The sequence below is a fragment of the Aythya fuligula genome, chromosome 4, assembly GCF_009819795.1.
Source record: "Aythya fuligula isolate bAytFul2 chromosome 4, bAytFul2.pri, whole genome shotgun sequence".
NCBI classification, from domain to species: Eukaryota; Metazoa; Chordata; class Aves; order Anseriformes; family Anatidae; genus Aythya; species Aythya fuligula.
This window is the reverse complement of record NC_045562.1, coordinates 45,620,439-45,648,352: the sequence shown is the minus strand read 5'-3', so window position 1 is coordinate 45,648,352 and position 27,914 is coordinate 45,620,439. Positions and strand designations below refer to the sequence as shown.

The following is a 27,914-nucleotide window of genomic DNA, read 5'->3' as shown; positions in this document are numbered from 1 at the left end:
CAAATGAAATGGAAGAAGGCATAACATATATGGTTTCTATTACAGAATGATCTGATTAACAGGTGTACAAACTCAGTGCACTTTCTTCTCTTTAAAGACATGTAGTATTTCTCAATAATACGAAAAAATGGCCATTTTAAAGTAAAATGTTAGTACACCAAGAACAACTCCAGAAAAATATACAAAAACTCAGAGTTAAAATAAAAAGATGTCGATTTGTCTCTTTGAAAAGTGTCAATTAAAATGAATGAGACAATAAACTAGTGCTGTTTTCTTTAAAAAATGTTTTTCAAAGCTTTTAAAAATTCTGTTTTTCCAATAGAAAGCAGAAAACCCACAGCTCTTCATTTGAATGGTTTAGCTAGAGCACATTTTGTCTAAAGCTTGCTGTCCTCGTGAAGCTGTTCCCCTTAACACATGTATAAGAATTCTGTCCAGGTAGACTTCCTCTTGCATTTTCATTTCCAAGGCTAGCTGGCTGGTTGTTGGTGACTTTAGCGTGACGTGTGGCTTATGTAGGTCTGAAAATGCCTTATGAAGAGAGTGTTTCTTCTTACACACCACTGGAGCTTTCCTTCAGTGGTCTGATCAGAATGGAAACAGTGGAGTCAGGCATTTGCTGGCTTAATACTGGCCCCAAACTACCAAGCCGATCCTACACATGGATGTTATTTCCCCCATTCCCTCCTCCCCCATCAATACCATCCGACTGCGAGGAAGACGGCCGCGAGTTCCTGGAACGAGGCTGGCCGTTCAGCCCCAGCGGTGTTCCCAAACGATGGCTCATTTGGGATGCCGTGTCATCTGATTCCCAGCGCTCCAACTCCTCTCGCACAAGCCGCTCCATCTGTTCCCGGTGGATTTCATTGTCACGACCCAGTCTTTCATCCTAAACAGGTACAAGATGCAAGATGGAAGTGCAGTTTCCAAACCGCAGCCTCTCCGAAATCCTATGTGATACAGGAAATCCCTATCGCACTCAAGTATTTCAAGAGGCTAGAGGCAAATCATGGCTACTGCAGTAAATGGCTTTCTTTCCACTAATGCAGCTCCCAGGTTGTCCCTTTCACTTATGAAAGCATAATTTGTATTACACCTTTTAATATTTAAGTCTGCCTCCAGAAATGTAGAATATACTGAGGAAAGAATGCCCCCAATAAAGATCCAGATCGAGAATCAAGCAGATTTTTTGGGTGCAACAACAGTAAAAGCCAGGAACACTATATTCATGACAGGGCAGCTGTAAGTCTGACCCACATAACCCACCAAGACAGAACATCTCACCCACCCCTTAGCAGCCCTTTTCTGACTGTTCTTGACCCATCAGGGAGCTGACAGGTTTTAGTGTCCGCAGAAACAATGCACTTATCCTGCTGGCTGCTTCCACGTGGCGCTTTGAAAAGGGAAGGTAGGAAGGGAGGCAACAGGAGGTAGATAACCACACACACCCCCAGAAAAAATCAGGAGGAGAAGAGCAGGCTGCACAGCCTGCTGGGCTGGATCACCTTGACTCTGCCAGCCTAGTCCATAAAACTTTGTATTCATCCCAACAGACAACAAGGGATGAAAAAGCTTCTTCAGCAACTCCTCATCACCACTGCTGTCCTGTCCAGGGTGCTCTGGACATGGTGCTCTGCAGCCGCAGTGTGACACGGGTCTGCTAGAAGATGCCTTCTCATATCTGAAACTTGCATCTTGTCCCTTCAGTAACACAAAACTCCAGATTGCTCGGCCAGTGCCAAAGCAGCCACGTCATCTTTACCACAAGGCCCTCCACCCTCCCAAGCCAAGCAGCAGAAAACAAGTACTGACACTAAATAAGCCATGCCGGCTGTGGCCAGCAGGTGACAACACAGGACAGAGCGGGGTTACTTACCTCTGTCACTCCGTCCAACAGCCTTCCCAACACATCTCTCCTTTTCAGTTTGGCTCTCTCCATCGCTTCAAGCTTCACAATCACTGCATCGATCTTGGAGACGATACTGCCGATTGAATGCTCCATGCGATCAACCCGCCTCATGAGTCTGAGGGCAATAAACAATAATTTCAACTTATTAAACTAAGCTGAAGGGCTTGGTAAACTTACAAGCCTCGAGATCTTACTACTAGGAAAAAAAAAAAAAAATGTAGTAGTTTTCTGGCATTATTCTAACACGGCTATTTTCTCTGTTGTTTCAGTGACCAGGTTTTCACTTTCTTTTTTTGAGGGGTGGGAGGGAAGGGACAGATTCCCATGAGCCTCTCTAAAATACTTACAATTCAAATAATACTTGAAAGCTACAGGTGACTTCAGCAGCTGAAAATCCTGACTTTTACTGAATTATTTGACTAATATTCAGTTATAGGAGAGACTACAATGTACCTTACATAAAAATCCCCCAAGGGAAGCCCCACCACATGGTTTTGCTCCCCTAGGAGGCTCAACTTACACTTGGAACTCTTCGTAGGAAACCCCACTAGAGCTGCTGCCCCTCCTCCTGGAGCTGTGCCCACTGTCTTCATCCTCGTCCTCCTCAGAGTCATCCAAGCTCCGGGGGAAGCTGCGGCTGCTTAGAGGACGTGGCAGAGAGCTCCTGTCCAGGTCCAGATCCTCCTTTAGGGCAACACAACCCGCAGACAGGGAAGATAAAAAGACTTGTCACCTGTGCACTGGGGAGGCCAAAGACCTCCACCTTGCCATTTTACAGTTCTGCTAAGACAGCCAGGGTAGAGAGCAAAAGCAAAAGGAAACACAAGTTTTCTTCTGGGGCAGCAAACCAGCACAGGGAGCAGATTGGCTGACGGTGCTGATGGCAAGCTATTCCTAATGCTGAGCTCACCCTCTCTTTCTCCAGGTCATCTCTCATCTGCTGGTGTTCATGCTCTGTCAACTCCTGGTCCCCATCCTGATCATATTTGGTAAATATTGCTTCAATCTCTGCATCAGTGTGGCCCTTCCTAAAAAAAGCAATAAAAACAGATCCCTTACTTTTTATTTTCAGATGCTAATTCAACTTCATGTGCTGGAAAAGCGATTCACTCCCAATGAACTTTCATCCCCAAACAAAAGACACAATGAACCCAGAGCTGCCCATAAATTCTGCCCCACCAAGTATACAAAACGCTGACCACAACAAAGCTCAGCCCTCACTTTTCATTACCTAATGGCACAAACCTCCCCTGACCTGCACCCTGATCCTTCCCAACCATCCTTGGACTTCTGAAAGACATCGCAGAGGCAAGAGCAACTTGCACGAAACACTTCACATCATATGTCTGGGCACACTACTCAAGATTAAAAGTAACAGCTTCCTTACCCTTTTAGATCTTGCCGGAGTTCATCAAAATTTAGTTTCCCCCCGCCTTGTCTTAGGCTTTCTGAAATGTCATCAACAGTAGTTTTCTTCAGTTTAAGTTTGACCATGGCTTTGTTATAGCCCTAAAAGAAAAAAAGATTTCATGTTTTACTCAGCGTGAAGCATTAGCACTTGATTTCCAACAGACTTCTTTTGTGGATTACCAATATCTGCTAGCGTACACAAGCATTGATTGTGTTCCAAAAGCTCTGTCTTTTCCTCCAGCTTACCCATTTTTTATTTCAGTGCTTAAATTAACAACATGAAAATACCCCTGCAGCTAGAATTAAGGCTTTTATCATTCAGTTGGCACTGCAGGTCAGTAGGAATAGATTATTTCAAGACACCTTTGGCAGCTACTGACAGTTAAGTGACAGTTTTAAACAGTGCTGACAAACTGGGTACAACTTATATTGGTCATTTTGCTTCCCTCATTCTTCAGTTGTACGAATGGTTTATAAAAACAATCCTCATCCCAACAAAGCAGGATTTCTCATTTTTCCCTGCTCTGTTTTAACAACCAGTTCCCAAGTTTAAAACACTGAATCACTGGTCATGCTAAGTATGTGTTTAGACATTTCTGACCATGGTACAGCACCACACCACCCACGCCAGAGCACATGCAGGTGCATGTCATTTTTCCTAGGCTGAGATTCAGGTCGAGCTTTTAATTCTGTATTTGAAAACCTTACTGGCAGCTGCCCTGAGAGCTCCCAGTATGTAATACAAGACTCCACTCATCTTAAAGCCTGATATGAAATAACTTGGAATTCTGTGCCCCAAAAAAATGGCACTTCAGCTTCACCAAGTGAGTACCTCTCTATCTACCTAGACAGACATATCCTGAGTCATACTCACTAGCGGCTGATCCTTTGACATAAAGTATCAGATAGCTAAAATATGTTGTGATACAAAGCTTTCATTGTTTAATTTACATTCAACTCACACATTTATTTTAACTGAAAGATGCATATTTTCACCAGCTGTTGCCAGCTTTACTCTTTAGTTTCTATAGTGTTTTCTGGATTAAGTTCAGATGTGAGGAACGAGACATGAAACAAAACAAACCATTACTTTTACCTTTCTGATAAGGTCAGACAGTTCCATTTCTGCCTTCTGTTGTGCCATATCCGATTTGACTTCAGAATATGTATCATTGATAATGGCCAAAAACATGTTCTGTTCATGGAAGAAATGAAAAAGATGCTTAAAAAATCTCCACAAGTCCAAATCCTACTCTGCCCGTGGCCTTCATGTGCAGACCTACACATTTGTGTTGTGTTTATTTTTTTAAAGGGGCCAGGAGAAAATGGTGCCATATTTAAAAAGCACCAAGTGCTTAAGGTATTGAAATACAATGATCTTCAGCTTTTAATCAGAATTACTTGTAATTAACCTAACTGGGGAATTTGTTTCTAAAGAGGGTTCATACCTACACACAGTGGTGCTGATAAAATGTGTTCTACCTGCAGAGGGTCCAACTCGTACACAAAACATCTGTGAATTCATCTAGGCATTACAGCTGGCAACAAAAATGCCATGGAGATGCAGGTTAATTACTCATCTCCTAATAACCAGCACAAACACAAGGATCTTACCCTGTTACAGCCCTGCATGTGGTTCAGAACAAAGATAAGAACAAAAAGATGTCAAATCAGACACTTGGCATGCTTGTCACCAACTCTGACGTGACTTCAGTGGCTTGTTCAGAGAAGAGAAAGAAGTGGTCTCACTGCCCCTGCGCCCAGCATTTTACTAGACCTGTGCAGCCATCACTGGAAGTGTCCTGCTGACTGTGGAATACACATGATTGAACTGCAAGCTGGACATTCAAGTCCAAAAAGACTCAACGTACTGGTATATTCAATGTGCCACTCCTGTGGAAAAGCTTTGTTAACATTATTTCAGATATAAAAAAATCCTTTTAGAAGAATAGTTTTCCAATGTCATATTGTTATACATTCTGGTCTAACACCAGAAAAAATAAGAGATACCTGGGCTACTGTCTATTTTGCTTTCAGCTGCCCAAATATGAGTGCTAAGGATGCTGCTTTCTGCCTATCTTCCCTAACTTTATTTCCAGGTCTAAGCCTGGTCTCAAGAAGCTTTCACCAACATATCCCTCTACCCAAATTATAGCATGTGCACATTAATAAATACACAAATTGCAGTGTCTGCTGTGCCCTCACATTCCAGAGATTTTCTGCTATCCCTTAGAAAAAAAAAATAAAATGTTTCTTTCCCTTGCTGGCCTCTGCACCTCTGGATTTTGTGAGGTGATTCAAAGCACTTGTCTCATGCACTTTTTGGGTCAGAGTAACCCATGTATTATTTTCCAGCTGTCTCCTCTTGACTACCACTTCTTCTCATCCCAAAGACCAAACAAGAACTCACTAATGACAAGGGTCAGTAAATCAGTCTGCGAGTTAGGATGATACACGACTGCTGTACAATTTTAGGTTAGTAAAATCCTGCTTTAATTGTTGCCACCTTATTAAATCACCAAAAGACACACCGTTCTGGGAATGATCTGAGGACATCTTGCTCGCAGAAGTTTCAGCCTGGAGATACCATTAGAAACCAGATTACTGCATAGCAATGCTAGTACCAAACTGCTGGTAAGCTACATACAGGTAGAAGATATTGGGACTCTTAACTTATATTGACAAAAAAAAAATGGTTTTACTTGATGTCCTGGGTTTTGGAGGTCTTTCTCCCTCCACCTTTTGGTATTTAACTTCTACTAATAAGACTGTAATATGAATTCAACACTAGTGTGAACAGAGAGTATACAAATGATGGCTACTCACTACTAATATCTGTCCTGTGTGAATTTAATTGAGACACTCATGTCTACATACTGCTTCTCAGATAAGCTGAGCCTCCTAAAATACTGTTTGTCTAGAAGTACAGGGGTAATCTGCAGGGGAAGGAGAACCCCAAGTTGTTTTATGGAAATAAAGAATTGGTCCAGCTCTGCCCCAGATGAGGAAGACAGCATATGGGCTTGCTGTGTATACAAGCTAGGCACTGCTTAGAATTAGAAATGAAAAATTCTTCATAATTTAAAAACAAACAAACAAACAAACAAACAAACAAAAAACGGAGCACTATAAGGGAGTGAGAACAAATATACAATGCATATCTACTTTAAAGGAAATAAAAAGCAAAAAATGTAGTGAAAGATGATGTAAAAGTGAGGCCCTTTCCATGGAACACAAGTGTGCCCCAATTAGCAGGAGGAATCCAAGAACAAGAGGTGCAAAAATGGCCATAAAAAGAAACTTGCCACCTACCCACCCCATGTAAACAAAGGTGTACATACCAAAAGAATGAAGAACATAAAGAACACAAATGTAGTGAAATAAATTGGTCCCAAAATTCGATTAGCTTCTTCAACCTCTGTGAAGTTGAAGTCTCCCAAAATGATGCGGAACTGAGTAAATCTTTAAAAACAAAACACATCCAGGGGTTGAGAAAAACACTTTTGGATCTGTGCACTTCTCAATCTATTTCACTGTAACAGTCAGATGGGCAGCAGAGAGGTCTGCACTACTATAGTACTTCCTCTGACATTGCCAAGTCAGTTTCTCAAACCCACCTTTATGCAAAACCAAACCTGTGATCAGATACAACACAAGAAGCATAACTAAGGTGGTTATTTCTGGCTTTTGGTCACAACTGACAATGACAGCAACAGGAAGCAAAGAAAACCAATGACCCAAGCCTGTCCCTCTCCTATCCCTTCTGCTCTTCACGTATGTAAAATCTCAACCATTTCCTTCTGAAGCTGCCTTTGCCTCTCTACAGGAAACATTTTGCTCCCTATGCCCCAGTGTAAGAGGGGGGGAAAAATCTGTCAGCTTGGTAATTACCACACTTAGAATCAGGTTATGTTGTACCAAACCAATACAGGGGAAATTGATTTACTGTCCTATACTGAGTCCAGCCTCACTCATGGATTCTCGCAGATACCTACAAATGACTAAGCATTTCTAAAAAGCCTATAAATGACTAAGCATTTCTAAAAAGCAGCTACTGAGCTACACCAGCAGTGAGATGCCTACAGCTTATCTCTTTAGATAGATGTTATAGGATTTCTTTGGTCTTTGTTCATGTGTACTGAGAAATTCTTTGCATTCTTTGTTATTTTACTTACATACAGTCCTGGAAAGTGCTGAAATCATCGATCTGAGTACCAAAGACAAGATAGGCCAGCTGAGCATATGCTAAGAAAATAATAAAAAACATAATAGCGAAGCCAACGACATCTTTGACACAGCGAGACATGGTAGTGGATAACTGACTCATCGTTCTGTTGAAGTTCACAAATTTGAAAAGCTGTTGATAGAAAAAAGAAAAAAAACCTGTGAAGACATGTAAGACAGTTTCTCATAACAACTGTTGTCTGGCTTTTTACATGAGACACCTTACTGAATTTCACAAAGTCAGATAATTTATATTCAGAAATATACTTTGCTTCCAAAAAAACACTAAGGCTTGAAATGTGAAGAAAAAAAACTGTGAGAAAACAGACTTCCACTTGCACTCCTATTTGAAACCCTAGCTTAAGAGCAGTGTTACTGATATGCTTCCAAAAGCCTATTTATTTATCTTTACATTCTTTCAGAATGAAACAGAAAAACGTGAGGAAACACGATCACACAGCTGACCTTGCTTTGAGCAGGTGGTTGGACTAGAAACCTCCTGAAGTCCCCTTAAACCTGCATAATTCTGTTTCTCTGCAGCTCTGCAGTTATTTCTAATAATAAGCTGTTTTGTTTTTACACGGTGATGCAAAAATTGCATGCAACTTTGACCTACAAAACAGCAGGAGATGGGATAACGTGCTTGATAATTATCAATTATCAACTGATAATATTTATAAATATTTATCAATTGATAAGTATCAATTTGGAATATCATAGCTGAAATGCATTTATCATTGCTCTTAAGTTTTCCACTGCCAGACAATTCATAAACTTCATGTTCCTCTGCAATTTTTACATGCAGAGGACAGGAAAGTCAGGAAGACAAGTAGCACTAGAAAGGAGAAATTAAAATTAAAAAAAGAAAAAGTTATAAAAATAAGTTAAACTAAAGCAACACATCTAATTTTGGTATGAATTGGACTATCTCTCCCACATTTATGACTTGAATCAGACACTACCAACACTTCTACCAATACAGAAGTTCTGAAAAGATAAAATGGGTACAGTTAAGCCAATCTAGGAAAAAGCAGTATCCAGTACTAAGTCCTGATTTGTCAACTCAGGAATAATGAAAACATTTCCTGACATTCCTGCTGTGACAAAGCACTGCAGACTGCATCTTCGGGACTTAAATAAGGGCTGAATAAAGCAGAGAGAGAATTAAAACCTTGTTTTTAATCTGCAAGAAGGCACCCTTGTGCTCTCTATCTGTCCCATGACCAATTTTAGGAGAACACGATGAAATTGAAAGAAATACATGTCATGACATTCAGAACACTCTGAAAGATCACTTCCTGATTTTAGAGTAAGGACGGGAATCTTGGAGTTACCTTAATCCAGACAAAAAACACAGTGACTGCAGCAATGTTGTTGAATTGCATTTGCCAATAGGCCAAGGGTTCAAAGTTGGGGAATGAGTTCTGATCTTCCAGCAGCTTCTTCAGGAGCATATCAACAGTTGAAGTCCTGTAGATGCTAATTCCTATAGCTGCCACAGAGAGCTGAGAACAAGAGAAATTAATGTGTGAAAGGTGATGAGAGTTTTAAAACACCTTGTTTTAGCCTAAAATATTCACAGATAGGATGATGGCACTATCCTTTAAACCCACTATGAATGCAGTGCCATTAACATCTCCCACAAAGTACATTTCAGGCTTAATATAAAGATTACCTACCACAATGATGACAATATCAAGACAATTCCAAAGACTTCTGAAGTAGTGCAATCTATGAATGTGAATTTCTAATATCTCTTCCACCATATAGTAGAGAACAAAGAGGCAAAACGCCATTTCACAGGCTGCCAGGAAAAAATCAAAAGTGGAGATGTAGTGAATCAGCTTCACTGGCTGAAACTGCCAAGACGTAAGAAGGCCTCCAGTTGCTGGAAACTCCACTAACAACCTGCATTTGGAAAAAAAGAAAACAAAAGTTTCATTTAAACAGTGTCCACAAAAAAGCACTACAAACGAAACTTGGTTTTATTTATATTATTATTTAAATCAAGTGGAAATAGGTAAAAGCCCGCACATGCTTCAAATAAGTCTTCATGCAGTTGAGTAAAGCCCACTACTGTTCCTACATCATGCCATGTGAATGCCACTGGTGCATACCTTACAACGCAGAACAGGTTGATGTTCGCATTGTATACGGAGAAATCAATGAAAGCTGCTCTCGTCCCTCTGTCTAGCCACAGGTTGTTCTTCAGGCTGGCAATCTGCACAGCTGTCACTTCCCTGCTCCTTGAGAGGTCTTGGTAATAACCAGCCCCGCTGTACGTGGCGAGCAAGCCCCAGTGGCTGCTCCCATTCAAATCCTTCTCATTGGTGTATGTCCAGCTAGTTCAGAAGTAGTGAGACAGAGCATGTTAATCCTTCCGCTTTCAACTTACAATTAACAAAACAAATAAAATCTGACAAAAACAAACAAACAAACAAAAAAAAAAAAAAAACCTACCAAGTTTGGTAAGGTTTCTTCAAAAGCAGACTTCACAGTGTGCTGGATTTAGGTAGCATTACAAACTGGATTTTAGCTGGCTTTACAGACAGAACATAAAGCAATTCCAGAGTTGCCCCTGAGAAGTGACTAACCACACTATTCAGTATAACCCAATCAGAAAAAACATACATCTACGTGACGAACAGTACTACGTACGCTGTCCCATTTCGAAGCCCAAAAGGTGCAGTATCTTCATTAGCTACAGAATAGACATCGTAGCAGTCTTTGATTTCATCCTTTAGATCCTCGGGTATCGAGCACGAACCATTTCTCACTTTCAGCTGCCGAATGCGAGGCACCCCTAGGAGCAGGTTCTCGTAATAAATGAAGCTTTTGTTTTCTGCCATGGTTTTGTTGTTGTACCACATATCCCAGTAAAGACCATCCAGCAGAGGGCCTTCTGTGAACTGCAGAGGAAGACAGAATTTTAGTTTGCACGCAGCCAGCACTGCTTTTATACAACTTAATTCTGTGGAAATGTAAGAATATATTTTTTTTATGTTAAGGCAAAGGTCTTACTGTTAGCCGTCCTCTGGAGACGTTTCCCAGCCCTGCCCTGCCCTACTAGCATTACCTAGCCTAGCATTACCTTCACATATTGAAGGCCAACTTTGTTCCATCGCTTTGACAAAGAGGTCTTCGTGAACCAACCCCGTCATGCTAGAAAAAAAGAGCTTGCAGATTGAATTTACAGGCCATGACAGGAGAAACAAGCCACAGCAATAGCAAGAAAACAACTTGTTTATAATATTACCTTCCAGAAGTCGTCCATCGTGGACAACGTTTTGAAGTCAGTTTTCTCCATTTTCGAGACAGGTGTTTCCAGGAAGAGCTGTGACATAACCCTCGTGTAGTAATACATACTGGAACTCACTGTCCCGTAAGTCACTGAAAGAGATTTGGGTAGGGGGGAGAGGTAAAAAGGGGCAGGGAAGAGAAAAAGACAAAGAGCACCTATTTGCTTGTTTTGGACAGCACTTGCATAGATTGTGCACTAAAAGGTCTAAGTTTCAGAACAAAACCCACACCAAGCAGCAACTGTCTGTCAGCTGTGATTACAATATAAAAAGCAGTGAAAAACAGATCAATCAGCCAGTTCAGAACACACAGTTCTCCTTCCCACACCTCGCTTGCTACTAATGCTCCTACAAAACCCAACATCAAGAACCACAAAGGCAGGACTCAGCAGCCTGAAAAGAGGCAGATAGTGCCATTCAAGGCGTTGGAAGAACCACGTCCTGCCAGAGCAGAAAATGATGCTCAACATGGGCAGCATGGGACATGGCAAACAACACTGAACATCTGTTGTTAGACAGCAGAACTCCACCCAAGGTGTGCAGTGCTTGTAAGAGAATCTCTCCACCGAAAATAATGGCTACTTCTTTCCCTTGTGCTGGGCCAAGCATGAGGCTGAGGACCACAGAGCATAAATTATAAAATGACATACAAAGCCCTGATGGCTTGAGAAGGCAGTCTTTGGCACTGGTACTGCTACTGCCTATAAATACTTAAAACCATTTCAAGGCTAAAACCCAGAGAAGCCTGAAAGATCACATCTACGGTGAACAACTTCCATCTGTTTTCACAGACTTACAGAAATATTTTATTATAGGGAAGAAAGCATGTTTTCTTTAGCAAATGGAGAACAAGAACTATTTTTAATAAACGTCTCCTGCTGCATGGCACGTTGCATGTGAGCCTCAGTTGTGAAATACCTGGATTCTCTCAAAAATAAGTAACACAAGGATTGCTAATAGCATTTAGCCAGAAGCAGAAAGCACCCTCCTAAGGCGTGTCACACCAAAGACCAGTCTGTCCCATAGTTATTGCTTAAGTATAAAATTAAAAGAGATCGTACTTAAAAAAAAACTTAATGAGTTAGCAGTGTCCGTGCACATTTGGCATACTACATTTCTCCCCACATTCTGTTACCAGGAATATTTTCTACAGCAGAATGAATTATGAACAGCCTGTAAGCAAACTTTTCCCACCAAAGACAAATGTGTTTTCATTCAAGTCCCTCATGCTACACCTCTCCTAGTGGTTGAGCCACAAGCAGCCTTACATTCCCTTGTCCATAAACCTGCACCAAGCACTCCTAAATGTCTCAGGAAGGAAATAAACATTAGAGTTAGTACATAATCATTCGTGCTGTACATCACATAAACAGCTGTGGGTTGTGTCACCAGAATAAGGTTTGTGTTTTTTCTTGTTTTGTTTTGTTTTAGTAATTGTGCTGTGGACAAGCAAGGCGCTCACTCCCAGAGCTGTTTGTTTATTTGTTTGTTTGTTTGTCTCTCTGTCTTCAGGGGAAAAAAAAAAAAAAAAAAGGTTTTAATTCCGAAATAACAACAGCACCTTGCCCTGTTAGAGCTGATCAAAAATGATAACTTGAAAGCCATTTACACCGTGGACATTTAGAACAAAACTGCCCATGCTAAGAACTGGGGGTAACCCACCAGGTTACACTAACTTAATGCACACTGATTTTTTTTGTTATTCTCACTAGTAACCAAGTAAAACATCTATTTCCTCAACACCACATCAGGTTTTGTTTTGCACTGACTTGCTGATTGTTATGCAAATATATGAACACCTTGTTTTGGCAATTAATATATAAAAAATTAAAGAATTAAAATTAAAAAATTAAATTAATGTTTGTATGCCCAGAAAATGAAAAAAAAAAAAAAAAAAAAAAAACACCTGCCCTCAGATCTGTTATGTTACACCTTAAGCCCATTTTGGGTCCCTGAACATTATGTGCATTAGGCTGGAGATCCATCAAGCTCCTGTCTTCTGTCTCTTTTTCTCAAGTATGTCTTTAGTAAAATTGACTAACAGTATCTTGTGTGGACTCTAGAGTACATACCTAAAAACGGTCATGTGCTTAAAAAACAAATAAAACATTTTTTTTTTTTTAAGAAGTGAGTTGAGGTTTGCATTCTGCTTCCTCTCTAGGTAGTCAGTAAGATTGCAAACCTTGAACCAGACAGCCATGTCTCGTGTACTTGGACATAACACTCATAAGCACAGCCTTACTGTGTTTCAAATGACAGAAAACAAGACAAAATGACACTAAAATCATACATGTCTCCAGTGATCCACATGCACTTGAGCATAAGAAACCACATGCATTAGTGCTGAAGGGTACTTACAGACACACAAGACCACGAGGAAAATCATGTATGTGACCAACTCCCGTAAAACACTTTTCAGGTATCGCTCTCTGCTGGTGTTGCTTTCTTCCATCAGTCTTGTGCCCCACAGACCTTTTAAGAAAAACACACACAGTGATACACACAGGGGTCTGAGACCAGATACACAAGTGGTACAATTAGTCGAGTGGCTTTGAAAGCTTCACCCACGTCATGTCTGCCACAGGCTCTGTGCTGGATTTTAAACTGATCTAAGCTCAAGCAAAAACTGCTTCTCTCGTTACCATTGTGCAAGTCGAACTGGGCCTGCAGCAGTGCTAGCTGCTCGTGAGGGACCATAATCATTTATTAACAGTGCAGCAGAACTCCTGTGGAAGCTGCTGAGTATCTGCCAGAAGTGCTGCCACTTCAATTAGGTGGTATGAAAACACACCCAGGTATACAGAGGCATGCACAGGTAGCCACCCTCCAAGATATGCTACAATTTGTGTTTTGTTTTGTTTTGTTTTGTTTGTTTGTTTGTTTCAATTTTAATATGAAAAGCATTATCGGATGAATGAAAATGCACATTCAGCACTGAACCTTTATCAGCAATTTTAAGTAACTCTCTACCTGAAAGGCTATGGTAGCTCTGTCAAACACCTGTAAAGAAAATATTTTGTAACCTCATGTTTCCTTCCTTGCACAGCAGAAATTTAGCAGCAGCCTAAGGGACCAGCTGATGTGGAGCTGTCAAACTGGACGACTGCGTTACAACGTTTGTGTGTGCTTCGTGGCATTACACCCAGCAGTCTCAAGACAACCGTGTGTAGGAACTCACTGGATGGTGCTCAACACTTCCAAAAGGGTGACAGAAAAGCAAAAGGATCTATTAAATGGAGTTGTTAACAGTAAAATGCATGAGAGTGGAAAGCAGTTAGTAACAACCGTGCTGATTTCCTCTGCCTAATACCGGAACAGAACAAAAATGGGAACAGCTGGGGATGTTCAGTCCAGGGTTGCTACCTTCAGGGAATTTATCTTTATTTAAACCTAAATAAATTTGACCTTAGTTTATGGTGGAAGGCAAGGCATATAGAAATAATATTTAACTCCTACAAGAGACTGCCAAACTTCTACTCTTTGCCTTTTCAGGCATCTTAAACTGCCAACCTTTCCAAACATTCTTCACATTCCCAGTAGATGGAAATGAAGTGACCCCAAAATTCCTAGGAAAAAATCTTGGATCTTTCAATCGTGCCACAGTAATCTGACGGGAATGGAACAGCAACAAGAGATAGCCAAAACAAGTTATAAAGCTGACAAGGAGGAGAGGGTCTGGTTGCTTTACAATTCCTGCTGCCCAGACCAGGACAGCCAAAGGGCTATGCTGCTCCCGCGAAGAGCTCCATCTGCTAGCAGAAAGCCAGGAATGAGGAAGCTCTTCGCTCAGCCTGATGAGGAGTTTTATTCCAAAAGCATTAAGGCGCCCGATGTTTGCAGAAGCCTTGCAGCTACCACAGATTGAGCTGTGACCTAACCACAAAGTCAACTGGGAAACCTCTCCTGCATATGCCCAGCAAGCACCCACAGCCTGTGTGCTGATCTCTGCTCACGCTCCTTGACTGGCTAATTACACCCTTAATTACACCCTTCACTGGCATCGGTCCCCAGAAGAAAAGAACGTTTCCAAAGCTGTTCTTTAAGGGTAAGTCTGAAAATTCATGGGTAAGGACCGCTGCTTTACCACACGAAACGCCAAATCCTCGCCATTAGGTCATTCTGGAAGGCAGAAACACAAAACCAAGAAGGTTTAGAGAGTCACTAGTAGCACAGAAGGCAACAAATCCAGCCCTTAATCCAGCAGTACGTTGCACTAGTAACCCTCATAATAAAACCGGGAAAACACTGCCGGAGAGAGGAAGAAAAGGCTGGAGCAGGCAGCGAGCTGAGCTGGCGAGAGCTGTGTCCGGGCTGTCAGCACATTACTCACCAGCAAGAAATGTGGAGAAAGCTTGCAAGCTTCATTTCTGTCCTTTTACAAAACTGTTACAAGTCGGCAAAGAACAGGAAGTCTCACAGGATAAAAACAAAACAAATTAAAACAAAAACCAGCACCAGAGATCACATAACAATCTTTCTGTTACATGAACTTTGGATTTACCCAATAGCTAGCTTGAAGCATTCATCAGCTGCCACATTTTTAGCAAACACACACAGTACTTCCATTTTTTGCTGCATTAGAATATTATTGCAGATGCATCTAAATGCATAGTGGTGCTAAACTGTGCTGGATTTAAGGTGACATCTACCATGAGCACCAAAAACATTGTTTCTAGCCTTGGTTAATTGTTTCGTTTCATTTCTTATATACGTTTGGTACACAGGTAACACAGGAAATTAAAATCCTTCTGTTTACATGCATAAAAGCAGTTTGCGTGTGTATGTATATATGCACATGTAATATAAACATGCAATGGACTTCTACACACACACACACCTTTATATACATAAATCCAAGGTTACAACCTACGGAAGGCACATAAACTAGCCAGGCTTTATGGAAAACTTCCAAGGGCACCCAGCAGCTCTGCAGAGACGGCGCTGCCACCCCCCAGGTGCCCATAGCCATACGCCTGCCCAAAAATGCAGAGGGAGAGCAGTGTGGCCCCAGGGAAAGGTTCCTTCTCCCGAAACAACCAGAGCAACACCACGGCCTCCTGCTCCAGCTGAAGTTAACATTCCTTGCAGCGCCGGTACTAACCCAGCTCGGTACGGATCGGGTGACTGTTATCACCATTAATGAATGGCTGAAAACGGTGTTAGGTGCTGCCATTTAACAATAACCAGGAAAACCTCTCCAGAATACCTCCACACGCACGACCTCGTACTGACGCACACGAGGACACGGTGAGGCTGGGTGACCACGCACAGCTCTGACGGGAAGGTAACTTTTCCAGCCTGGCTCTGGAAACGGCCCTCACCCTTGCCCATCAAACCTGACAACTTCCTCGGTAGCTGAGATGAGCAGCCTCCTCCTCCTCTCCTCCAGGCAGCTGGGGAGATCTGCAAAGGTAGGGGAGGCTTACATTGCAACTGAGAAGCCCCACAGACAGGAGACTAAGAGACAAATAATCATTATCAGTCGAGTTTCTATTCACTTAGTAACTCCTGTTGCAGTCTCCCTGATCGCTGCAAAATCCTGTTTCCAGCAATCCTTTTTGTTAGCATGTCTATTTCATAAACAGACAGCGAGCAAAGCATACGCTGTCATTTAACAGCACTCAGCTGATGAGCAGCAACCCGCTTATCCACGGTACCGCTATCATTTTTGGTATCCAAAGGATTAATCCTTCTTGTATTGCACCCTGTCTGGTGAAGCAGCATTTCATCACATAGATCTCTGCTAACTTTCCTCTAATTATCTTCAAACAAAACTAAGTTTGCCATATCCCAGTGCTCAGAAATCCTCATGGTTATCCACGAAATGTCACTACTGAGTACCATTTCCAATACTCCATTTTCCCTTTGACAGTTATCCTTCAAGTGTCCCGTGTCAATTTCAGGCTCACAATCAGCCCTTTCACCACGTAGCCTGAAGCCATCACATTCTCCAGAGAAGGTTGACTGCCCACGCAGCAGGCAAACGCAGTCCCCAGCGGTACCCCTACGGCACGAAAGTAATTTCCTGCACCTATAAAATTAATGGCAACAGCATTCTCGGGGTTACAGAGCCAGAAACGGACCTGTCCACTGCAGGAACCTCGGCTGCACTTGCCTGTAAGCACAAAAGGTGCGTGGGTCAGAAATCAGCAGAAACTGCAGAGAGGAACTGCAGGAATAGACCCACTGCAAACATTCCTAGGACATGAAACCAACTCTTTTTACTTTGCGGCTAAAAATAGAATACGAGCAGCGTTCACCGTCTAAAACACCAAGAGACAGCTTGGTCCGTGGCCATTATCTAAAATTGTTATTTTTTTTTAGTTCTTTTTTCTTTCTTACAGTGCAAGAAGACGGAACCTGGCACCATTTGCTGGGCAGCACATGATTTATCTGCACACACCCAGTAACAGAGAGAAGCACACCGGCTGTGTAACGTTACCACGCCAAAACTGGCCCTCAGCTTTCATCCCGAGCACAGACATTACACGTCCGAGTTAGAGATGCGCATCAGCCCCTACGCTGCTGATCGCAGCTGGCGCCGTGCTGCTTGCAGGCGGCCGGACAGGGAAGCCCCTCTCACCTCGCAGGCGCCCTGCCAGCCGCTTGGCCCAGGCGGCCCGGTGCGGGGCGGCGCCGTCGGGCGGCCCCTGCAGGCGGCTCGGGGGCTCCGCCGCCCCGCCGCGCCCCGCGGGCAGCCGCCGCCGCTGCCGCCGCCCTGCCCCGCCGCCGCCGCCGCCGCCCTGTCCCGCCGCGCCGCTGCCCAGCGACGCCGCGGGGCTGCCCCACTCCACGTCCATCTCCAGCACCGGCCCCGCCGCTGCGGCCGCCGCAGCGGCTTCCTCCTCCTCGGGCTCGAAGCCGGGGTTGTCCCGGCTCCACGCCTGCCGCGAGCAAGCGGATGGCGGCGGCGACGGCGGCGGGCAGGAGCCGGCCCGAGCCGCCTCGCCCAGCCGCTCCAGCTCCAGCTGCTCCCGGCCGCGGCCCGCCATCAGCCCCGCCGCCGCTGCTGCCCGGGGCGGGGCGCAGCCGCCACCACCGCCCCTTCCCCGCCCTCCGGGGCCAGCCCCGAAAGCCCGGGGCACGGAGGGAGATGTAGTCGGGGCGGCCGGAGCGCCCCTCATGGCCGCCCGCCTCCCTCCCTCCCCCCTGAGGCAGCGCCCTTCCCGCCCTTTTCTCCTCAGCGCCCCTCCCGCCGCGCAGTCGGGCCCTGCCGAAATAAAGTTTTGTGTTTTTGTGTTAATTCCTGCTTTCACCAAAACACACAAGACACACACACACACAAGTATTTCACCTCATATACGTGTGTGGAAGCTCCTTGCACCATGAGCTACTCAGCTCCCCCCTTCCTCCCTCCCGCCACACAGCAACACAGCCCTGAGGAATGGGTTTTTCGTGATTTTATTTAAATCCGGTTACAAAATATACACAGGCAGCAGGATGCGCAGCATCCCTCCGAGGCACCGCTCCCTGGCACCCCGCCACAGCCTGGCTGGGTGCCCAGGAAGTGGCGCGCCCCAACTGGAGCATCGCCACGCGCCCTGCGTTTACAGATACCACAGCAGATCTGATCTCCCCTAGCCCCACACTTTGGCAGAAATTACAGAAAGAAGGAACACACCAGATCCCCCTTAAATTGTGACTTCGTTGTTTTCAATGCTGTGATGCTCTTGAGTGTTCTCAGCACTCTCCAGTGTCTGGTTGCTGGTGTCATCAATGGCAGGGATGCTGGCAGCTGCGCTGACCCGTCTCTCCCTGCTCTCCATGCTGTGGTGGTCATCTCTGGCACCATCCTTGCTGTCACCTCCCTCAACCTCGGGGCTGTCGAATTTCTGACGGCTGTCATTTTCCATGCTCTGGTGGCGGGTGAGCTCGCTGCTGTCCCGCTCATGGCTCTTGTCCAGCCACTCTCCACTGACTGCGCGCTTCCCTGGGGCACGGTGGGCGGCCAGTTCCTGCTGCCAGAGCCCCACTTGCTGGCTGTCCCCAGGCAGGGCACTCTCATCTTCCTCTGTGGCATCGTCTGCGATGAGCTGCATTGCACAAAGGGAAAATGAAGAGCCGTCAGCCGCCTGCCACCTGTGCTGCAGTGCTACACCTCTGCTCTGAGACAGCATGGACTCACACAAACTGGTCATTTTATAAGAAACTCAAGTCTGATCCTGGACTCAGATTTCCTGCATGCAAGCACATCAGGGCAGTGCAACTAGCATCACCGCCTTGCTTGCAGCAGTGGGCTGTGCTGCATGTCCACAGCCCTCACCAACTGGGGATGTCCAGAGAGAGGAAAGGCACCCCTCTGGTTACGCCTGCCTTTCCCTCCCGCCAATCCTATTCAGAGTTGACCCCCATAAGATAATATATCCATTCTCATCTTCACCACCCTTTTCCAATACCCACTGCACAGCCCCATTCACCTTTCTGGCAGCTTTGCGGATCTTGCTCGATTTCACCATGCTGGCTTTGGCCTTCATCCTGTATGCCACGCTGTCGCCCCTGCCCGCATTGTCCCCACGGGTGAAAGGGAAGGGAGGGAAGGGCACTGTTACTGGCGCGTCTGTGGGAAAGTCTGTGACAACCTCATCAGACTCATCAGTGTCATTGGAATCATTATCGTCATCATCGTTGTCGTCATCCACAGCCTCGTGGCTCTTGCTTGGCACATCAGGAAAGTGCTGGAAAGCATTAACCATGCATCAGTCAAATCGACATACACCGAGGCATGCCAAGCAACATCCCCCCTACTAACCCAGGGCTTAGGCACTGTTGCAGACCTATGTGCCCAAATTGTTCCTAATTTGCCCCATCCTGCCTGAAGCCTTGCTTTATTTAGAGGGAAATGTTACTGCAAGAACTTCATTTGGCTGAGGAGAGCAAGCACTGCTATGCACTGGCTGCCCTGCAGAGCTCAGCTGGCATTTAGCCATCCAAAACACTTACCGGTTTTACCGGGACATTTTCAGCGTTTTCTTCTGAAGAGTAAAGAGTCTGAAAACAAGAGAAAACTCGCTATATTAGCACAAAGAGGCACATTCAGTGGAACTGATAAACAGGCTCACTATTCTTTAGGCACTTAATCCTAAATTGCAAGGTTTGGCATTGAGAGATGCCACGCTTTCTCCCCTAGTCAGTTGGGCGTACCTGCTGAAGTGATGCCAGGTCATTCTGCGGGTGCTGCAGGAGCTCTTGAGAGTGAGAATTCACAAGGTTATGCTGTTGTCTGTGTGAGTGATGGCCCCTGGGGTCCTTCAGGAGAAAAAGGGAGGCTTTAATCCGCAGAGGAGCAGAGCTGAGCCGGTGAAACTGCCGGCACCGTGCAATGTGTGTTCATGCAGGTGTGGCAGCTGCAGCACGTACTCTGTTCACACAGGATGTGTCCTCAACCATCCCCTGCCACAGGGAGAGGACTGGGAACAAGCCACAATCCCAGATGAACGTTAGACCCAAGTAGGATACTACAGCAGATGTGCCTGTGCTCATTTTAGTGACATTTGGAGTTCTATCTAAACGCTGTGGTTTCTCCTCATTCTCAGGCTCTTTTTGCTACAGTGATCTACCTCCGTCACCATCAAGACCCCAAACTAAATGCAGTAGCTGGTTCTCAGAGAAAATAATTGATTTTACAAGTTTAGAAGCTAGTGATTGGGTATAAATCAAATAGCTCTATACAAGATGAATATCATTTGCTCACACCACTACAAAATTCACAGAAACTGGGTTGCAGTGCTCTTCTAACACTAGACATTGTTATCCAAGCCACAATAGTGTGTAGTAGCATAAATCACAACTGCTTTATTAAAAGACAACAGATAGAACAGAAGGACAAAGAAACTTACGTATTTTTCTTCAGAGCTGGCAGAAATGGCATGCTGCTTGGATTTAATCTTTAAGGGAGGAAAGAGAAAAAGGGTTTATGGGTATCAGTTTCTTGCTAAAGTGCACATAAAATATTGCAAGTGATCACTAATACACATCTATTATGTACTCACCGGCCACGCAGCAGCAACGCTGATAAGGCATAAGCAAAAAACTGCCACCTTCATTGTGATGTTTTACCTGGAAAATAAGTTGTAATGATAAGTCAATGAGGTAAACTACCACAGAAAATACCATAGACTTTGTCTTTCTCCTGGTGTTCTTTACTGTGCCTAGAGCAACTCTCTAACTTGGAGTCAGCCTGCCCATTGCCGTCTTATTCCTCTGTCCCCCAACTAGCTGGTTTTGCAATGACTTAGCAACTCAAAAGGTACAAGAAATTTAAAAGCAGATCTTGAAAATTGCTGAGCAGCGGGGAGAGCAATCCCACTGAGAGGACAAGCAAGCCTCTTCTGAAAAATAAGGTGCTACGCAGGTCAGTAAGGGTTTGTTATCATCAAGTTAACATCATTTCGTCAAGAGACCAGACAACACAAACCCAGCTTGGATTTGTTTTTCAGTTACTTTAAAACTAGTTTTCAGAATTATTAACTTGAATGGCTGTGAGTAAAATCACTTTACATGAACAGAAACTGCTTTTATGGACAGACTTTCATCTCCCCTGCAGAATTTTGACCAGAACAACCTGCATTTCCAAGCAGGAGATGAAGTGAAATAACTGCTCACACTGCAGTTTTAGCAATTTGATAAAAGAGTGGTGCCTGTGGGAGAGTGCTGAGCTGCAGTAAATGTTGGTGCTGACAGACCATTTCCCAGGATAAACAACATCCCTGATAAATTAAGCCAGTTCTGTAATGAACAAGGAGCATTTAAAACCTTAGTAAGCCCTAGCAGAAATGAAAGGCTACTACAGACATTTAAAACACATTAATAAGCCTGGCAGTAAGGCAGGACTCTCTATTAGAGGTACTGCAGTCCCAAGAGATGCACAGAGAAGGGCACACGTCCCACCCCTTCAGCAGCACGCAGCACCAACTGCAAGCCTGCCAGAAGAAACTGGGATATTACAAGGCTGTGGTTACATGTGGAAGGAAGCTTTCAGGGTTTTCAGTAACCTCCTGATATCTATCAGCACACAGATTTAAAACTGTGATTTTTTTTATTTTTATTTTTGGTGGTACTTTGTATTGCTTCAGCAACAACCTTTTCCCTCCAGAAGCAGACCTTTTCCCACAGAGAAGCATCAAATGCTCCTGCCCAGCAACGCAGCTCTGGAAGCTCGTCTTGGCTGAAGCTACAGACAGAATGGCATGCATTGGGTGAAAAAGCAAAAAATTACCTTGTCTGGTGCTGGAGGAGTCTGCTGTAGCAGGAGGGCTCCCGGTGATCCCAGCAGCAGCTCCTGCTCGTTGGCTGCAAGAAGCTCTGGCTTTCTCCCTTCGTTCCTGACTGCCTGGCATCTGCAACCACGGGGAATTTAAACCCTGTCCCTGAGACGGGCCACCAATCCCTGCGTGGCGGAAAAAGCTGAGGTCATGAGGCTCCTGGCCACCGTCCTGCCCACGTTCTCCTACACTTCCTCCTTGGCTTTGTGGCTTTTGAAGCAAACAAAAGCCACTCTATGGTTAAAACATTACTTATGGGCAAGATCATTAACCAGCAGGTTTGTTGAATGCACAGCAGTTGGTATCGTGTAGGAGGACTTCAGGGCACATCCGTCCTCCTTCTGTAAGGAGGCAGAGCCCTGCTTCCCAGAAACCTTTCACACCCTGTTCTGTAAGGGGTAGGGATGCATAATGCCTGCAGGAAGACCTGAACATAAAGCTCCCCAAAAAGGTGTTAGGGAGATTTGCTCAGCAGGTATACATCTTGCAACAGGAATTGCAAAGGCAGGATGCAGAATACGGCTTTCTGCCTTTTCAGCCTGAACAAGAAAACAACATTAGTCTGTCTCAACAAGCTTTCTGTTTCCAGAAACTTGTTTGGAAAGGCACACCAGATCCACTGATATGCTAATTAAAAGGTTGTGCACCATTATCTGAAATTCTCTCTCCATTTGCATTCAGTAGTTTCCCCTCTGGGTCCTTTCCAGTTTCATTCACTCTTTCAGCTGGACCAGCTGAGTCACCTGCTGCAGCTGTCTGCTGCACTGAGCCCACTGCAGGACCCTTTCCAAGAACCAAATTCGAGGTATATATTCCATCTCAAGAAGTGCCATGACTAGTACTGGGAACAAAAAGATGTTGTGGGATGAAATTCCACACCTGCCACCCCCCGAGCAGCATGTCAGCTCTGCTGATGGGCGACAGGTCTGTTCTGGTAGCTCCTCGCCTGGACAGACACTGCTGCAGGTCCCCCTGCCTGGTCTGTGACTTGCTGCCATACTCACAGGCCCCCTTCCAGCTGGTGTGCCTTTAAAATAACACAGGCATGCCATTAAAGCACAGAGAAACCTTCCCAGCAGTCATTTTATAGAGCAAAATATTCACAGCTGTCTCAAAGCCCTTATCGTTCTCCTCATTTCTGATACCTGGCTAATGTTTGATTTTGCAGCTCAACATCACTGAAGATGTTCATTTTGAGAGAGAATGGCCATCTGTCCTTGGTCTAGCAGCAGTGAAAGAGACACCTTGTCATGGCTCCTGTCACCAGTTACCCTGTGCTTGCTAACACTTGTGTAGTTTATTTGGAAACACCACCAGGAACACACTCCAGGTAGCTCAGTGACTGTGCCCCACAGCATCACACGGGCCTACCTCATTATATTTTTGAGCTCAGATCAACAGCAATTATAAGTTTAACTTAGCCTGCTTGATAACGTCACCTTAATAATTTAAGTTAATAATGTAGAATTGGGTAAAAACCTAGTATGTCACTAACAGTTCTGAACATTCATGAGCCCACGCATGCATTCACTTGGATGAGGCATGTCATAGCTTTCATTTTTGGAGCAGCAGAATCACTATTTACTAACTTGTGAAAGAATTTTAAAGCATAAAAGCCTTCAGGAACAAAGGTTTCTTGAGGATTTAGATGGCTTCTGTCATCCCATCACATCTGCAGCTCGGTGCTTTTGGAAAGCAGGCTGTTTACCAAAGACCTTGGATGCAAATGCAGGCCTACAGCTGTAGGTGGGTGTTCTTCAGATATTTTAGCTACTACCTAATGCTGAAGCTGATACACCAGGTTAATCATACATTGATATGGCTGCTGTCTCTCACGAGAGACAGGACATGAACCCCAGGGAGTTGCTTCTGGCAAACAACTGGTGTTTCCAGCCTGCTGGGAGATGGCTGTGTTTCTGAGCACTGCTGCCAAGGCCACGGGGCTGATTTTGTAAGAGACGGAGAACAATAGTCATGTTTTGCACTAATTCAGGAGCAGGACACGCAGCGACAGTTATTACTAAAGAGCTTCATTTTATGCAAGATCAGCTACTGAGGAGCTGTAGTAAATTTAGCACTTGCCTCATGCCCATCATTATGTGGTTATTCATCCTGTAAATCGTTTTGCCCAGCCGAGAAATTCCTGTGCCTTGGCAGGAGGCAGTGCTTTTCGTCCTGTCAGAGATAAGCAACAAGCGGAGCAGAAAGGGGGTAGGCTTCCACCATTTTCACTTCCCACATTAAGCTCCCAAATTCCTGCTCCATCTTGGGCATGGGGGACCCCTGCCTGCCACCACCTGAAACACCCAGTCCTTCAGGAGAGCCAGCCCTCCTGACCTTTCCCATGTTGTCCCTGCTCGCCTTGTTGTCCCACAGCCATCAGTCCCCTGGGTACAATCCAGCCTGGGTTTCCTACTTGCCCTGGACCCCATTCAGCACATCAGGCTGAGCAACAGCTCCAGCTGCACTCTGGGACCAGAGCAGCATCCTCTGCGTGGCTGTGACTAAGGCCAGGACAGAGAGGTTATTTTTTTCAGCAGCATTACAAACGCTCTCAAGGAGAAAACCCAAGAAACACCAACTTGGCAGTGCTCTCATAAACAACTGCTCTGCAGCTATAGCATCCCAAAGAAAAGCAGGCTTGGAAAACACCGGTTTCTATGAAAAACAGATGAAAACCAAAACACTCTTGCACCGCTACCATGTCGTGTGGAGTGACACAGCCATTGCAGAACGATGCGGGGACCTATGACTTGTCTGCGTACTGCAGCACCCAGTACTGGAATACACGAGGCAGTAACATTTCTGTTCTGCTGTGCAGTGCAGATGCCAAGCTGACAAGGCAAGTGCCATTTAATCCTTGCTCAGGCACCAAAGGGGATTTCAGCATCCCACATACCCAGTGCCAGCTCTTGCCGTTCCAGGAACAACGCTGGCACAAGAGTGATGGATAGGGACAGAAAGCAGACTTTCTGGGAAAACAACCCAGATGTAAGCAGCCAGCGGACGAGAAAGTGCCAAAGTTTGACAGATAGCACCAGCTTTAACCTGCTGTTTCCTCCCCCTGTACACCGAGTGCCCACCAGCTTGCTCCTTCTGACCCTCTGAGAGTAGCTGCTACCTGCTTGCAGTTTTGAGTGCCTTCTCAAAAACAGAGGACTAAATAAATAAATAAGAGAGAAAAGAACGGTGAGAAATTGCCATACAGCTGTAGGCCAGAAATCCACGAGGCTGGATGGCCTCAGCCAGATTACATTGCTAGGAGAGCCAAAAGCCTGCTCCTACGACGGCGTAAATACAGCCCAGCTGTCTGTAGCTTCCTAAAATGGAGCCCTACGCAAGTCTCCTCCCTTAGCTTTCAAAGCCAGACATAAAATAATAGCAGTAATAATCAACTTTTCTGGATTTTTTTTTTCCCTGCTGAAATTCACTTGATTTAATACCAAAGCCAGCAAGGTGGCTGCAGGAGCCAAAGCAGCACAGAGCAGTTGTGTTATGTTCCTAACCGGTAATCCCTGGCATGAGGAGCAGAGCTGCAGACACTGCAGTGCTTCAGCGCCGAGCTGACAGGACAAGAATTGCATTTGTTTCAACTGGAAAATTGAGGAAACTGTCCGGACTACTATTAGAAACAAATGCAGCAGGCAAAAACACACAGGCTGTGGATGATCCTTCCACAGCAGTGCCGTTCTGTGGTGTACGTAGCCCCTAAAAAGCAGTTGTTTGAGAGCTGGAGGGTGAGGCTTGTAGCACCCCAGAAGGGGCTGTGCTGAAGCAGCTCTCTTGAGGTGTTGGCTCTGAAGTCTGAACGCTGATGCAGAAAGCCCAGAAGACCTGTGCTTAAATCTTCCGTGTGCTCCTAAAATGTCACCAGCACCCTGCCCGCTCATGCCTCGTGATCCAAGAACTGAGGGCACCCTAAGCGTAGAGACAGCTTTGCAGAAGACTGCTTTTTGAGCAAGGATTGCAAAGCATGGTGACAAGTCACTTCCCTCTCCCCCTCCCCTGCCCTCTCAGCACCCCTGTTTCCTATCCCTGCAGCACAATTTTCTCCTCCCAGGGAGAGAAGACACTAATGGAAAGGTCTGCGTGTGCAGAACGGGCATGGAAAGAACAGCATCGCCTCACTCTGCATTGCGAAACTGCTGGAAAGTCACAAGACATCCATTCCACCTAGCAGAGGAAACGGGGAGCAGAGAGCCCCCCCCAGAAAAGCTGCTACCTGCGCCAGAGGCAAACGCTGAACAACCTTTCCCAGCACCTCCTGGCAGGGACCAGTGGCAACCGGGTAATTTGGAGCAGTGCCAGGCACTGCACCATGTTCTGCAGCACGCAGGTCTGCGGTTACCCACACACAAGACCTGTTGTCCGCATCCTGCTTGTGCTTCTCCAGAAGGGCTGGGGAAGGTGAAGCACGAGCTGCGAGGGAGGACAGGACTGCCAGGATGGGCTGTGACCCCGCCACTGAACCTGAACTTGGACCCAGCCTGGGCTGAGCACCAGAAACCGCCCTGCTTTCGCATGGTGTCAGGTTTTTTTTGTGAGCAGTTTTCATGGTTTTCAGTCTGGGGCCGCTGTGGTGGGAAGGGGACGGATGCAGCACTGAGTCAGTGTGAAAGCAAACATCTCTCCCGGGCACTGCATGCGGAGTGGGAGGAAAAACCCTCTCGTGGACCCGGTGAAAGGAAATTAGAGACCTGGGGACTGGGTTTGGAGAGGAAGTAGCTTGGTGGAGAGGCTGATCTGATTTTGTGGGAGAACCAAAAACCGTCAGGCCAGGGTCAAGGCATCCTGCCCGAGTCGGGAGAGGCTCCCCGCTGGAGGCTCAGCTCCAGGCTGGAAAGGCAAGACAGCTCCTACTCATCAGGGCGACCTGTTTTAATTAGCATTGCGACAAACACCTCCAACACCATGCGCAAGCAGAACTGGTACAGAACATCCCTTGCATCCAGCACTTTCTCCTCCTGTTCTACCTAAAATTGCATTAAAAAAAAATGATGAATGTAATCTTTTTTTTTTTTTTTTGATGGGATGGGAAGTAGTCACTCACACCTGAGAGAGATATTGCCATCCAGCAAGGCAAGGGACAAGTTCAGTTTCCTAATCATATATTTGCTCCCCCAGCAGCCTGCCACGCAGGAAGGACAAGCTCCTGCTCTCCTTCCTTGCTTTCCAGCACCCTTAGGAAGGGAGGGTTTTTTTTTGGAAAAAAGATAATCACATCCAGATTTAGGAAATAACATTTTGCACATAATTCATAGTGGCTACCTAGAAAGATTATTGGTTGAGTTTACAGCTATAAATTTGGCAGAATAAATGGCAAACTGTGGTTGGCATAGGGATGCACAGCAGGAAGCACACTGGAGCTATACATTAACTAGAGGAAAGGAAAGTCTAAGAAACTCTGTTAATGAGCAGGCTCAAAAGCAACAGCAAGAAGGGACGGCCACCAGGGCAACCAGCCCTGGAGAGGCATAGGCAGCATCAGGGATCTTCACATTAAGAACAACATTACAGGCCAATAAATAATGAGCCAGAAGTGCAGTTTGCTCACGGAGCCTTGTTTATCACCAAGAGGTCAAGTGACTTCTCCTCACCCATGGAAAATATGAGCACAGAAGATGACAAGCAATTTTGGGAAGCAACATCCGTTCTGTATGGAGAAATTTGATCTGTTGTACCCAAAATAACTGATGTCGAAACAGCCTAACTCACATCTAAGCCATCGATTAGACAACAGGAGGAAGCAAGATGGGTTTTGAGAGCTCGGTTGGTCTCATCTGGGGACAGTGGCAGAGCTGCTGGGCAGCA

At 45.2% G+C, this 27,914-nt stretch overlaps 2 protein-coding genes across 2 annotated transcripts; both read right to left on the bottom strand.

The window, feature by feature from the left end:
• Positions 1-282: 282 nt before the first annotated feature.
• Positions 283-17,834, bottom strand: PKD2 (polycystin 2, transient receptor potential cation channel). Its single transcript, XM_032186588.1, has 15 exons — positions 17,426-17,834; positions 13,201-13,314; positions 10,800-10,933; positions 10,202-10,452; positions 9,661-9,885; positions 9,223-9,451; positions 8,878-9,048; positions 7,495-7,676; positions 6,661-6,781; positions 4,416-4,514; positions 3,297-3,418; positions 2,820-2,937; positions 2,430-2,593; positions 1,877-2,024; positions 283-889 (listed from the first exon to the last, which is right to left on the bottom strand). The coding sequence occupies exons 1-15, from the start codon at positions 17,832-17,834 to the stop codon at positions 656-658; spliced, it is 2,721 nt and encodes a 906-aa protein (XP_032042479.1). The 3' UTR covers positions 283-655.
• A 393-nt stretch (positions 17,835-18,227) lies between these two features.
• Positions 18,228-22,174, bottom strand: SPP1 (secreted phosphoprotein 1). The gene is made up of 7 exons (XM_032186755.1): positions 22,058-22,174; positions 20,832-20,898; positions 20,679-20,726; positions 19,984-20,088; positions 19,783-19,830; positions 19,260-19,517; positions 18,228-18,875 (listed from the first exon to the last, which is right to left on the bottom strand). Exons 2-7 carry the CDS (start codon positions 20,883-20,885, stop codon positions 18,474-18,476), a joined length of 915 nt encoding a protein of 304 aa, XP_032042646.1. The 5' UTR covers positions 20,886-20,898; positions 22,058-22,174; the 3' UTR covers positions 18,228-18,473.
• Between the last annotated feature and the right edge of the window lie 5,740 nt (positions 22,175-27,914).

What these genes read in the sequence shown, in the direction of transcription:
- PKD2 (XM_032186588.1), bottom strand. Translation starts at nt 17,834, where the DNA reads ATGGCGGGCCGCGGCCGGGAGCAGCTGGAGCTGGAGCGGCTGGGCGAG. An exon ending in GCTGGCAGGGCGCCTGCGAG is followed by an intron (nt 13,315 to 17,425) that starts GTGAGAGGGGCT and finishes TTTTCTTAAAAG; the next exon opens with GTCTGTGGGGCACAAGACTG. An exon ending in ATGACCTGGAGAAAGAGAGG is followed by an intron (nt 2,594 to 2,819) that starts GTGAGCTCAGCA and finishes GTTGCCCTAAAG; the next exon opens with GAGGATCTGGACCTGGACAG.
- SPP1 (XM_032186755.1), bottom strand. Translation starts at nt 20,885, where the DNA reads ATGAAGGTGGCAGTTTTTTGCTTATGCCTTATCAGCGTTGCTGCTGCG. An exon ending in GCGTTGCTGCTGCGTGGCCG is followed by an intron (nt 20,727 to 20,831) that starts GTGAGTACATAA and finishes CCTCCCTTAAAG; the next exon opens with ATTAAATCCAAGCAGCATGC. An exon ending in CCAGCTCTGAAGAAAAATAC is followed by an intron (nt 20,089 to 20,678) that starts GTAAGTTTCTTT and finishes TTTCTCCTGAAG; the next exon opens with GACCCCAGGGGCCATCACTC.